This window comes from Sapajus apella, unplaced genomic scaffold, assembly GCF_009761245.1.
Source record: "Sapajus apella isolate SASKATOON/1434 unplaced genomic scaffold, GSC_monkey_1.0 scaffold85, whole genome shotgun sequence".
NCBI lineage: Eukaryota > Metazoa > Chordata > Mammalia > Primates > Cebidae > Sapajus > Sapajus apella.
This window is the reverse complement of record NW_022437025.1, coordinates 4,944,699-4,957,223: the sequence shown is the minus strand read 5'-3', so window position 1 is coordinate 4,957,223 and position 12,525 is coordinate 4,944,699. Positions and strand designations below refer to the sequence as shown.

Below are 12,525 nucleotides of genomic sequence, written 5' to 3'. Positions count from 1 at the left end.
ATGGCCATGGAGCACAGTTATGGGGGTGGCTGTGTCCCCCACCCCAGCAGCTCCAGGAGCTCCACTGGAGGAGAGCAGCGGAGCAGTGCCCCGTTTAGCCCCAGGGCCTGAGGTTTTAGGCTCTGGTGTGGCCTGTGCCCTCAGGAGCTCCCAACTTGCTCATGGGCTGGGCCAGGCGCTGCTGACAACCCAGGCAAGGCCCACGGCCGCATGTCCCAGGGCCCGGCAGGGGCTTGGCCATCCTCTCAAGCTCTTGACGGAGGGGCCAGGGCTGCTTGGAGCGCTTACATCCAATGGTGATGCGTTGCAGCCTGGAGGTGACACTGGCCACCTCTGTCACCCTCAGAGCTAGTCACAGGGCCCACCCCATCCTGCCATCAACATGTTTCCAGAGGGCTGGCGGGGTTCATCAGCTGCAGCTGAGAAAGGCCCCTCTCCCGAGTCTCCGTCCCCTCATCTGTGAAACAGGATCCTGAGCCCTGGCTTTCGATTGGACTAAGTGGGGTGTCACACATGAAGGAACCTGGCCCAGGGCGGGTCCTGAGCCCAGTCCCAGTGGAGGCAGAGGGGCTGTGCCCAGACTCTCCCTTTCCTGGCTTGGAAATTGAGGACAGCACTCCCCCAGGATGCCTGGAAGGAGCTCAGCAAGCGCCTCTTGGAGCTGGGCAGGCTCATGCCTCCTGCGGGAATGTGTGCCCCGCCCGGTGGCAGGGTGGCCAGGCCTGGGGGGGGAAGGGTAAAGAGGATCTAATGCCCTCTCCCTGAAATACACCCTCGATTCACTTGTCGGGGAGACGAACAGGTACACAGTGATCACCCAACATGTCAAGGCAGAGGGAACCCCAGGGCCGAAGGAGCACACAGGAGGGAGGGCTCTCTGGAGGAACTGGCTTTGTGCAGAGATGGGATCCGAGGCAAGACTTGGGGCAGGGGTAGGCGCGTGTGGAGGGCTGTGGGCTCCCGTGCACCATGCTCGGTGTAGACAGGCACCCAGCAGAAGGCCCTGGGGGCAGGTGGCCTGGGACGCTGCCCAAGCTGAGCCGCCCTCGCCTCTGTCCAGCAGGAAACGGCCCGGCAGGACGGTGTATGCCCAAATGCACAATGAGAAGGAGCAGGAGATGACCAGCCCCGTGAGCCACAGCGAGGACGTCCAGGGCGCCGTCCAGGGTGAGGAGTTTATAGATGATGATCTCAACTCGCAGACTCTAGGTAACGCCCGCCCCAAACCCACCCCGCCCTCCCGCAGGCCACCCCACTGAGCCGCCTGGGGCCAGCAAAACGCACGGGACCCTGGCCCACCAGGCCTGGCCAGCGGGTCAGTCAGGTCCACTGCGTCCCCTCCATCTGACGAGGGGATGACGGGACCTCCCGGGGCTGCCAGCAGAGATGAAATGGAGGCCTGTGGAAGCTGAGGGCCCCATGCCTGGCAATGAGCAAACAGCCCCAGGCAGCCCCATCGAGGCAGGGAAAGGACAGGAAGCGGGGCTGGCTTTAAAGGAAGCCCAGCTCTGGCCTAGGACGTCGGGGGCCTTTCCCCCACAGCCGCTCCCTCAGCGCTCCCAATCCTCCCCTTCGCCTCAGCGGTGATTTAGGGAGCATCCCACACGTGGACACGCAGCACCGCACTTCACAGTTTACGAAGCATTTCCACTGATGTGATCTCCTTCGCTCCTGGCCATGCCCGGTGGAGAGAAGTCCAGTCAAGTCATCTATGGCTGCAGGACAAACCGCCCGCCTCAGCGGCACAACATCGTTTAAGGCCGTTTTCTCTGCTGGTGTCTGGGAACTGACGGGGCTCGGTCGGGGCCGTCTGCTGTCAGGGTCTCTCATGAGGTGGCAGTCACTGGCTGGTGCAGCAGCCCTCTCAAGGCTGCCTCCCTCTGATGTCCCACAGTTAATGCCGGCACTCAGCTAACCCCTCACCGGGGCCATCGACCAGGACACCTGCACATGGTCTCACTGTGTGGCTTGGGCTTCCTCCCAGCATGGCGGCTGACTTCCAAGAGCATGTGGAGGGGGTGACCAGGCAGCAGCTGCACCCGCTTCAGAGCCTGGCCTTGAAGTCCTGCCCTGTCACTTGTGTCTTGCCCTGTCCACGTTTGAGGGGAGGGGCACAGACTCCACCCCTCAGCTGCAGTTCGAGCGTGATGCAGTCCACCACCATGGGTCCTGCAGCTCTTTCTCCGGATAAGGGGAAACCGAGTCCCAGGAGGCTCTGAGACCTGCCAGAGGGCCGGGAGCCTGTGCCGCCAGGGCGTGGCACTTTCTATGCCCATCTCAGCAGCTGAGCAGGTGGGCTCTTCCCTAGGGCTGTGGACATGAAAGTGCAGGGAGACGGACTGTCCTTGCCCAAGGTCACAGCTAGTGGGGGACGGAGCTGGAACTCACATCTCGGCAGACCCCAGGGACCTGGCTTCTCCCCTGTGGTCCGTGTTCTCTCTTAACAATCCCCGTCCGGGCCTGATTTTATGGTGATGTCGGCACACACCTCTCACCATTGCTGGGGGTTCGGCTGAAGCTTCTGGAGCTGAGGACGGGACACAGGAAGCCACAGAGGTCTCGGCACGACCAGCTGCTGCCATTGCAGCTCTGATTATCCAGCTTTGAGTGTCACTCGCACCCTGCATCCAGGACGTCCTCAGAACATGAGCGGCATAAACCTCTGTCCCCACTTCAGAATTTCCTGAAAGTGAGGCTCACAGAAAAGAAGTTGCTCACCCAGGCCCCAGCCAGCCAGACCCCGGCCAGTCAGACCCCAAAGCCTGTGACCTTCATGCTGTCCTGAGAGGGGTCAGGGCAGCCGGATGGATGGGCTGTCCCTTTCTGCCTCCCCTGCGCTCTCTGCAGCCCCTCGCCAGGCCTGTCTGCCCCAACCTCAGCAGGGGTCCCTGGTCCTCCCCATCACCAGCACAGGTGTGCTCCTCATGGTGCCACACGCCTGTAACCTTGGAAACATCACAAGGGTGGCATATTTCACTGAGCACCGACTCTGTGTCTGGCCCCAGCTCAGTGTCCCCCAGGCCCCTCTGACTCCACGGAGGTACTCGCTGACATTGTGTCCACTGCGCAGATGAGAAGGCTGAAGCTCAGAGCCACTACTCAGCCTCCCCAGGTCACTTAGTGAGTGACAACAGGTGGAGCGGGCTCAAGCCCGACTCGGTGGCTGCACAGCTGTGTGCCCCCCGAGGGCCGCGGGCTGCGGGTGAGTGTCTAAAGACCCCTCCACTGGCCTGGCTCCTGCCAGGACAGGAGGTGGTCTTGGGGCGCCCCCTCCTGCAGGTGGCATTAGCCCCACCCTCACCCCTGTGATGGAGGCAGGTGTGAGGCCCTGAAAGAACCCAGACCTTCTGGGGTGGAGAGGGCATGGGGATCTCAGGAAGGTAGGGCCCGTTCCCCGCCCCCAAAGGCTCTTTGCTTCCAAGCCCCTGAAGAGCAACCCTAGCAGGGTAATCAGATTTGTGCAGCCAAGCCCTTGGTCCACGTGGGCCTTGCCAGCGCACCAGCCGCACTTTCCTGTCTGACCCACCACAGTCCTATGAGGGGTGCAGTTGACCCTCACGTTAGAGATGACAGAGCCAAGGCCCAACCAGGTAAAGGATGGGCGAGGACTCAGGTGTGGCCGGGCTCCCAGCCGCGTCTCCTAGTGGCCTCAAGGCGGGGCAGCTCTGGGTCCCGGGTCCCCATCTCCTAATCAGCCCCACCCGGGACACCCGGCTCACCCCTTGGCACTGACGTCCCTATGCCCCCCTCTTTCCCACTCTGGCCTCCCGGGGCCTCGCCACTCCACGCCCTGCAGCGCTCACTGCCACAAGGGGGTGGAGCCTCAGCCTCTCTGGCACCCTCTTGCTGCTAATGCTGGGGGCGACCCCCACGCAGGTCAGTGGACGAAGTGGGGCCGTCCTGGACCTCACCTCTCAGGCTCTCTGGGGCCCACTGCTTGTGATGGCGCCGGGAGCGCCCACTCCTCAGGCACCACCTAGGAACCGTGGAGACCCCCCTGCACCGACACAAACTGAAGGAACCTAGGGATGCCCACTGCACGTTGGCTCGAGGCGCTGGCCGAGGCCACCACCGTGTCCCCCGTGGCCCCATCCCAGCCCCGGCAGAGGGCGTGCGCTCACGGGGCCTGCGTCTCTTCTGTTTCCTAGGCAACCACTCGGGCGTGGTCCTGAGCATCAACTCCCGAGAGATGCACAGCTACCTGGTGAGCTGATGCGCCGCCGCCCAGCAGCCGTCCTTTCACCCGTGGAGGGCACAGAACCACCGGCAAAGCCGGCGGCCGGACTGACGGCCCTCGGAGACCTGCGGACAGCCCCCTCCCCGAGTCGCCCCCAAGCCTGGCGACAGGCACCAACCCCTCTGATAAGTCCAAGACCCCCCAGGCCCACGGGGACCCACGGGACGCCCCGGACAAGGCCCCGCCCCTATGGGATACCAGGCCTGATTAGGGCAGGCTCTGTTCCCGGACCCCACACACAGCCACCCCATGTGCCGTTGCTCAGCCTGAGGCCTGACTTCTCCGGGCTGAGGCTGGTCGTCCTGGAGCCCGCCCAGTACCTTGGGCTGCGAAAGCCGAGGACCCCCTCAGACATGGCTGGCGGGCTCCCTCCCCGCAGAGGCTGGGGCCTCCCTAACGTAGCTTTCTTCCTCACTCCCATCCGCGTGGCCGCCTGGCCCCTCTGTGGGAGCCATGAGCCAGGACCTCCCAACTCCACCCTCCAGGTCCCCAGTGCCCCCCGCCTGGAAGCTGCAGCTCTGTAAATGCCTCTCTAGGTAGCTGTGGGCAGTGTGGGGGGCGTCTCACTCTCCATCTTTATGGCCAGCGGTAGCCACTGGGGTCGCTCTGTCAGAGCCCCATACTCGGGAGCCCCCTTCCCTGAGTGCCCAGGGCGCCTCCTCCAGAGCCCCAAGGGGCAGCAGCTCTCCCTGGTTCTCCCCAGGGCAGACGGGGTGGGGTGGGCACAGGACCCAGTGCCCGTGGCTCCTTGCCCTCACTCCTGCCAGCAAGCAGCACCTTCCCACAGGTTTCTCCCACCTGATGGCTCCTCTCCCACCAGGGCTGGGCTCCGGAAGGAGCCAGGAGCCCCCAGAAAAGTGGGTGGTGGAGACGGCTCCAACGCACGCGTTTTCTGAGTTTTCTGCACTTCTGTATAGACGGAGGGACCCGGGTAGAAACCAAGCTAGGAGGGGGTGGCTAAGAATGACAGGGCTAGAAGGGCCATCACGGTGCCCCTCGTTTTAAAGAAGGGGAAACTGAGGCCCAGGGAGGAGGGTGACTTTCACAAGGTCACAGCAAGATCATGGCAGATGTGGCCCCGCACCCAGCCCTCTGTGCCCCAGTGCTGTGGGGTCTCCACACCCACCACCCCCCCCGACAGTTTCCTAGAATCAGGGATGTTAGTGTAAGTCTACACATAGGAATTTACGGGGGGTGGGGGGTCACCTTTTGCCTTGAAATGGGAAGCCAGTAGCCCAGTAGCCCCTTCCTCCTCCGCGTCCCTCCTCCCCCTCCTCTCTGGCAGTGCTCCCTCTCTGAGGGGAGATGCCAGAGCCAAGACTGGTGATGCCAAGGCTGGTGACACGCTGGCTGGGGGCGAATCCAAATGAGGGTGCAGACATCCTCCTGTGCACCACGTCTGAGCTTGGGGACATGAACCCATTTTCCCTAGAAAGGAAACATGGCCCATTAGAGGGGGGAATTCAGGGTGAATCTTCATGCCCAAATAGTGCCCAGTGGCGAGAAGGTGCCCACTCCTTGTGGAGTAAATGACCTGTGGAGACTGGAGCCTCATGTCCCTGGTTGGGGGGTGTCCAAGACCACAGGGACAAGGGGAGCACACTGGGTCACGCGGGAGTGGAGGTGTCCCCACTCTCACCACCTGCCCCTCAGACCCAAAGCTCCCTCCCCACCTGCCTGCCCACCTGGGACTTCTGGGCTGCCCCCAACCCCAGAGGCCACCCTGCAAGTTGTCGTCAAGGTCCTCCTGGAGATGGGATCCGCGACAGGGGGCCATGACTCTCTGGGACCTTGCCACAGCCCCCACTCCTCTGCTGGCCATCTGCAGGGATGCCCCTGTGGGGGCTTTTGTCCTGCTGGCCACACCCCCACACATGCCTGTCCCTGGCCAGCAGCCTGCCTGCGAGTGTCAGGCACACAGGGACAGACACGGTGAGCACAGCCCAGGCCCGGGGCCCACGGGCAGCATGGACTCCGGGAACTGCCCTCCCCCTTAGCTCACAGTGCCTGCGGTAGCCACTCTAGGCCTCTGGCCTTCCTTGACCACTCCATTTAATTCTCTCTGCTGTTTGGGTAGGGTTTTTCCCCTTAGTTATTTGTGGTTTTCCTGTATTTTATGTTAATATTTCTATTAAGAACATTCTGGGCACGTGGACCCAAGCCCCTGGGAAGGAAGTGGCGTCTGGTAGAGGCTGATGCCTCCCCGTCCGCGGACCGCGGAGATCCGTGCGTAGGCCCATGGCTGACCCTGGCTGTAAATTTGAGGGTCTGCAAAGTTGACGTTCAGGTAGACATGGGGGCCTGGGAACGAGGCCATCAGCTGCCGTGCACATAACAAAGAGGCAATGCATTCCTTCTTATTTTTCCTTTTTAAAAATCGATGAATCATTTGTGATGCTTTTAACAAAGAGTAAATGAATTTGATCAGCTTTTGCCTTATTGTGAAGATGCTTTCCTTGTTTCCCTGAATGCATGCGGGCACACACATAGACCCCTAGGATCATGCTCCCAAAGGCGAGGTGGGCTGAGAGCCTCATGCCAGGTACAAGGAGCAGGCTCAGCACGTGGGGACGTCACAGGGGGCTGCACGTGGCGGTGGCTTCAAAGTACTGCCCCCCCGAGGCAGCTCTCAAGCACTTCACACATGCTGGCCTGTTCTGTCCCTCAAGGCCAGCAGAAGGGGAACCAGAAGTGTTGGCCAATTTTCCAGAAGGGAAGCAGAGACCCCGGGTTGAGGGCCTGCAGGTGTGCAGCACGGCCCCCTTCTGAGGGGACTCCTTTATTTCTGAACTGCCATTTGCTTTAGTCTTTGAGGTGACAGAAGGAGGCATGGACTCTATCCCAGTGGATGCTCCAGCCTCAGAAACTGCGTTCACTATAGCTGGCGACTGAGCGTCCACACCTTCTCTGAAACGTCAACTGTAATAGCTGGAAAAGAACACTCTCTTCCCACTCATCTTACATGATTAGAGAGAGAAAGAGATTGATGAACATACTTTACAGATGCGTTCGCATTTGCTAACTGGTCCCCAAGCCATTTCTGGAAAGAATGAGGTTGCAATTGCCTAGTGGCTGCTCAGCGGGAGAGAGCCGGCAAGGGGCTGTCGGCAGACGCCCTGGCGTGTAGTGAGCTACTGCTCTGAGGAGGCCTTTCCCCTGCCACCGACATCCCCAGATATGGCCAACTTGCACATGCAACGTTCACATGAAAGTATTTTCAGAGCTGTAATAAAACAAGGCATTCTTTTCATAGCAGGTGATGATGATTCTGTTTCTGACTTGCACCCAAGTCAGTCCAGGGTGGGGAGCAGGGACTCACCCCCACATGTGACCACTGAACCATGTCCAGTGTGTGTGGACAGCATGTCCATGTAGAGTGGCACCCCTTATGGACATGCGCGCGCACACACAGCCCTCCTTCTCTGGGCCATGGCATGCTCTTGTGGAGTAAAAACTGTGGTTTTCAACATCAACGTCCTCAAAACTTCCTGCCAGATCTCATGCCTGTTTGAATTTGTGCCAGGCTCTGGGCTGGGCTCTGGGCCTGGGGCAGCAAATGAATGCAGCCAGGCCCCTGGACTTTGCAGGACACTCAGGTTGGGTGAGGTGGACGAGGACTGCACAGCTCAACCCCGGAGGACCCAGCCCAGCTAAAAATCCCCAGTTCAAAGCCGTGGTTGAGCTCGGTGCAGGATGACTGCAGGTGCTCGTGAGAAGAGCAAAGGAGCCGGATGTCCAGGGCTGGTGCAGTGCAAAGGCCAGCCAAGGGGGGTGTGCGTGTGCTTGCGTGTGTGACCAGGGACAGAGGGAATGTGAACACAGCAGTGTACCTCGGAGCCCTTTCCATGTGGCCATTTTATTCCCTCGTGCTGACTGCCAGGACTCAGGGAGGAAGTGAGAATCCATCAGACACCCTGTTTGACGATTTCCATTCCCACTTCAGTGCGCCAGGCCCTGTGAGTGTCTTCTCCCAGGGAAAAGCTACTGAGTGCAGTGAAAGCTTCATGCTCCCACAGCATCCATCTGGAACCTTTTGCTGGAATGATCTCCCCAGCTGGCAGCAGGCGGCTGTTTTAGTTAAAAGGCCTCACGTTTTAGTTAAAAGCTGTAACGACAGGAAGGCCCACAGTGGAGCTAATGACGATGTCACCTGTTCAGGTGACAGAGCTAACAGGGGCGTCACCGGTTAGGATTACCAAGCTAACGGGGGCGTCACCTGTTCGGGTGACAGAGCTAACGGGCGTCACCTGTTCGGGTGACAGAGCTAACGGGGGCGTCACCTGTTCGAGTGACAGAGCTAACGGGGGCGTCACCTGTTCGGGTGACAGAGCTAACGGGGGCGTCACCTGTTTGAGTGACAGAGCTAGCGGGGGCGTCACCTGTTTGGATGATGGCAGCAAAGCATGCCCATTGCTCTGCAATGGAAGCCCGCCACATGACACTGTTTGGCCTCTTCTCCAACCTGAGCTTCATGTAGATGGGGCAGGTACAAGCAGCCGGGTCACAGATGAGGAGACCAAGGCATCCCGGGCGTCTGGGAAGGGGGCAACAGCTTTTAACTAAAACGTGAGGCCTTGCTTGAAAGCTCCAGCTAAACCCCAAATTCTAGGTAGCCTTGAATTCAGGGTCCAGAGTCATTTGAGAAACAACAAATCTCAACAGAACAGGAAGAAAGATGCAATGTCACAGACACATCGTGTCATGAAGACAAAAACCCTCACCTCGATGATCCGACACGCTCATTACCTTGGTTCAGTGGGGGAAAGAGAAATGGCTGATGGTGGAAGGCTCCGGTCATCAATCACAGCAGCTGCTCCCAGGGCCTCCTTGAAGCAGGAGAGTTGGCCACCAGGGCCATTGGGTGGCTCTCGGGAAAGGGGCATTCTGTGTGCCCAGAAGGCCCAGAGAAGGGCAGCCACCGCATTTCTCAGTCACGTGGCCCCAGAGGCCCCTTTCTGTGGCACACCCGGGACCCCTCCAGAGGACGCCCTGGCAGTTCCAGCCCCAGCACGCAGGGATGTGCCCCCAGAAGGTGCTGTGGGGACACTGCTTCCAAAGCTGCTGTCAGGACCGGCACCTGTTTCCATGGGGATTTGTGCAAAGTCAGGATTGGTGGCCCAGAGGAAGTGGCCCTTGGCATCTGGAGCCACTGGCATTCCCAGTGGTGCCTGGGACTTTCCCCCATCCAGGACACACAATGTCACTGGGCACCAACACAAAGCGAGGCCACTCCAGGATCGAGATGAGTCAAGACAAAAGCGAGACGCCTGTGCAATGAAGCCACACAGCATTGTCCAACCCCCAAAAATGTGTAGACACCTCTCCCTGGCCGAGATGGTGAGGGCTGCTGTGTCTCTGGCTCCTGCCTCCCCTGAGACACCCCTCCCTCTAGAGAAGATTGATTGAGACACCTGATCCCAGCATGACCCCACCTCCTCACAGCCCCCAATCCAGGGCCGAGCCTGGCTTCCTTGAGTCTTGCTCCAAATCACCTCCCACTGCCCACACCTGACAATCAGGCCCTTCTAACCACTCTGAGAAGCCCAGGTTCCCCTCACTGCACTGCGTGATACCCAGCTTGCTCAGCTACAGGTGAGCTCTGGGGTCCCAGGCTGGGGGACACTGACAGAGTCCTCTTTTAGTGGGGTGGGGTGGCACTGGGGAGGAACCAGTGTCTGCACATGGGCCGTACAGACCCCTCAGCAGGAGTGCCAGATGGAAACCAACACCAGCCCAAGCTCAGTTCCAACAAAAGCCGAGAGACACAGCCACCCTCCGGCCACTCCTGCACACGGAGGCAGGGGAGTCTCTGACTTCTCCACGTGTTCCAACCACACCCAGATTCCTTAGGCAGGAAAACGTGGCATGAGCCTGGGGCTGCCAGAATGATTGACAAGTGCTGCGGTTTCCAACAGGGCTCGGTGGCGCTGGCACCTCACAGCCGCGCCAGGCCTGGCAGGTTCCAGTCCACCGGGACGCCTCCTGCAGCCTGCACAGCCCGGGGGCTTTTTGCAGTTGAGTGAGTTCAGACTTACCAGTTCCAGGCCTCTCAGTGGCACCAGCCCAGGCATTTAGTAATGTGTGCCCAGAACCACGGCCATTTGCATATTGTCACAATTCGATTGTGAATCACAGGCAGCGCCAGGCCCAGCGGACAGCCTGCTGCTCTCCTTCTAGGGTTCCAGGTTTCTTCCCAGCTTGGCACTGGAAGAACAGTGCCAGCCGCGTCTTCTGCAGCTTGCATTGGCCCACATGTTCAACTCCGTGCGTGATCCAATGGGCATTCGGGCTTCGGGGGCATCGGCGGTGCCAGCCAGCAGAGCACGGAGCCCAGTGGGATGGCAGGTCCTCTTGGCCACCTCATTTAGTCTTTGTGGTGCACCCAGCCCAGGGTCGGGCACATTTCATGCCCCTCCTGCACCATGCTGGCAGCAGCTCCGTGGAATAGATGCCCTGTCTCAGAGTCCAGGGAAGCAGGGCTCACAGAAACCAAGAGCCAGGACCTCAGTGAGCACCAGGACACCTGGGCCCTCCCACGGCCACTGCACCTCTGCAGAGAACTTTGATGGGAATCTCGGCAGGAGGGTTGGCGAGGACCCACAGAGGAAGGGGGTGGGGACCCATGGGAGGGCAAAGTGGGCAGCCCGTCACAGACAAGGTCAAGCGAGAGAGGGGCAGGGTCTGACTAATCTCTGTAAAATATCACTGGGGTGTCAAGAGAGGAAGCTGGGTGACTGGGAGGAGGCCGGTCTGAGCTGGTGTCCGGAGCGCTGTGGTCAGGGTGAGCAGGTGAGACGTGGAGCTGTTAGGACCCAAGGGCAGCTTGAAGGAGGGAAGTTGAGGACAGTGCCTGGTCCGGGGCCTGGAAACCTGGTGATCAGAGGCCCCAGGAACTGACATGGGCAAGAACAAGGAAGGAGCAGGCCTGGGTGAGTAACTACAACGTCTCTTTTGGAGTGGTTATGATGGGGCGCCTGCCTGTCAGACGTCTACGTGGAGACTTGGAGAAGCCGCCGGAGCCATTGGCAGTGCAAGTGTGGCTCTCGGTGGGGAGACGTCTGAGCTGAGGAGGAGTGGCCACCCGCAGAGGGAGCGCCCAGGGGAGAACATGGTGTCTGGGGGGCAGTGAAGGCAGACTGCCGAGTGAGGGGGGGTCACGGGCTTCAGAGAAGCTGGGTGGATGATCCGGCCAGGCAAGGCCTTCAGTGGGTGTGAGGACACAGATGGCTCAGAGCGGGTGGAGGGAATCGCGGAAGGTGAGGAAGAAGACAGCCAGCGTGCATCATAACACTATCTAGAAATTTCTCGTAACTCAGGAGCAGAGAATCGGACAGCAGCTGGGCGTGTGTGACTGCGGATGGTTTTGGGAAGAGGGTGGTGCATGGAGGGGACTGAGCCAGCAGACATGGAGAGACAGGAGGGGGCAGCCCTGTCCCAGAGCAGGCCCTGGAGGGGTGAGTAAGGCAGAGCCCGCACCCGGGCAGAGCCCGCACCCAAGCAGAGGACCAGTCAACGCAGAAGCAGAGCCCGCATCCCTTGGAACATGGCCGGGAAGCTCTGAGTGGGCGGCTTCCCTTCAGACGGCTCTGTTTTCTCAGGAAAGTCAGATGCAGCAGCGTTGCTGAAAGTGAGGAGGGAGGGGCTGAGGAAGCAGGGGGAGGAATGAAATTGTCATCGGCAAAAGTGAGAAAATGGATAGACCAAGGGAGGTCATAAAATTGCCAGCAGGGTGAAGCCCCCACTGGAGATTTGGGTCACAGAGGTTAATGCAAAGCCTTCGATGTGGCTCTGTTTCTCCCAGCCACAGACCACCATGCGCATACAGGGGCAGGTAGGTGTCCTCAGGTCCCAAAACGGCTGCAGCAGCTCCAGACTCAACACCCACTTCTTGTAACGTCTAGAGACACTGCTCAGGTCACGTGGCCATCCCAAAAAGGATCCCTGTGGCTCACTGTCTTGCTCTAAAATCACGTGCTCCCCCAACCCTCTAAGCCACAGGTAGGGTCTCACCCTGGCAGCTGAGGAGCAGGAAGAGTTCCACACTTACACTAGGAAGGGAGACAGCCAGGGCACGGAGACACACAGCCACCATGTGGCTCTGCACTCGGGACACGGAACAATTACGAAATGCCACCAGAAATGAGCGCTCGGGTGGTATGGGTTTAAATCAGATGGCGGGATTGAGGACGACCCCTTCTCAATCCCAGAGGTAGACAGCGGTGACAGCCTGCTGGATGCAGAGGCTCGTCCGGGGGCCGTGCTCGCCCGGCTGCCTTCCCGATAAATGC

At 60.0% G+C, this 12,525-nt stretch overlaps 1 protein-coding gene across 7 annotated transcripts in view; it reads left to right on the top strand.

Annotated features, from left to right (window-relative positions):
• SORCS2 (sortilin related VPS10 domain containing receptor 2) overlaps positions 1–6,670 on the top strand; it is a 587,909-nt gene extending 581,239 nt beyond the window's left edge. For 3 of the 7 annotated variants that reach the window (XM_032254114.1, XM_032254113.1, XM_032254112.1), the window contains exons 26-27: positions 1,061–1,209; positions 4,149–4,213. In XM_032254114.1, coding sequence (XP_032110005.1) covers positions 1,061–1,209; positions 4,149–4,213 — 214 coding nt within the window. Of the gene's footprint in view, positions 1–1,060; positions 1,210–4,148 lie in introns of all 7 variants that reach the window. The other 4 variants (XM_032254109.1, XM_032254110.1, XM_032254108.1 and 1 more) reach the window with 4 other exon arrangements.
• The last annotated feature ends 5,855 nt before the right edge of the window (positions 6,671–12,525 follow it).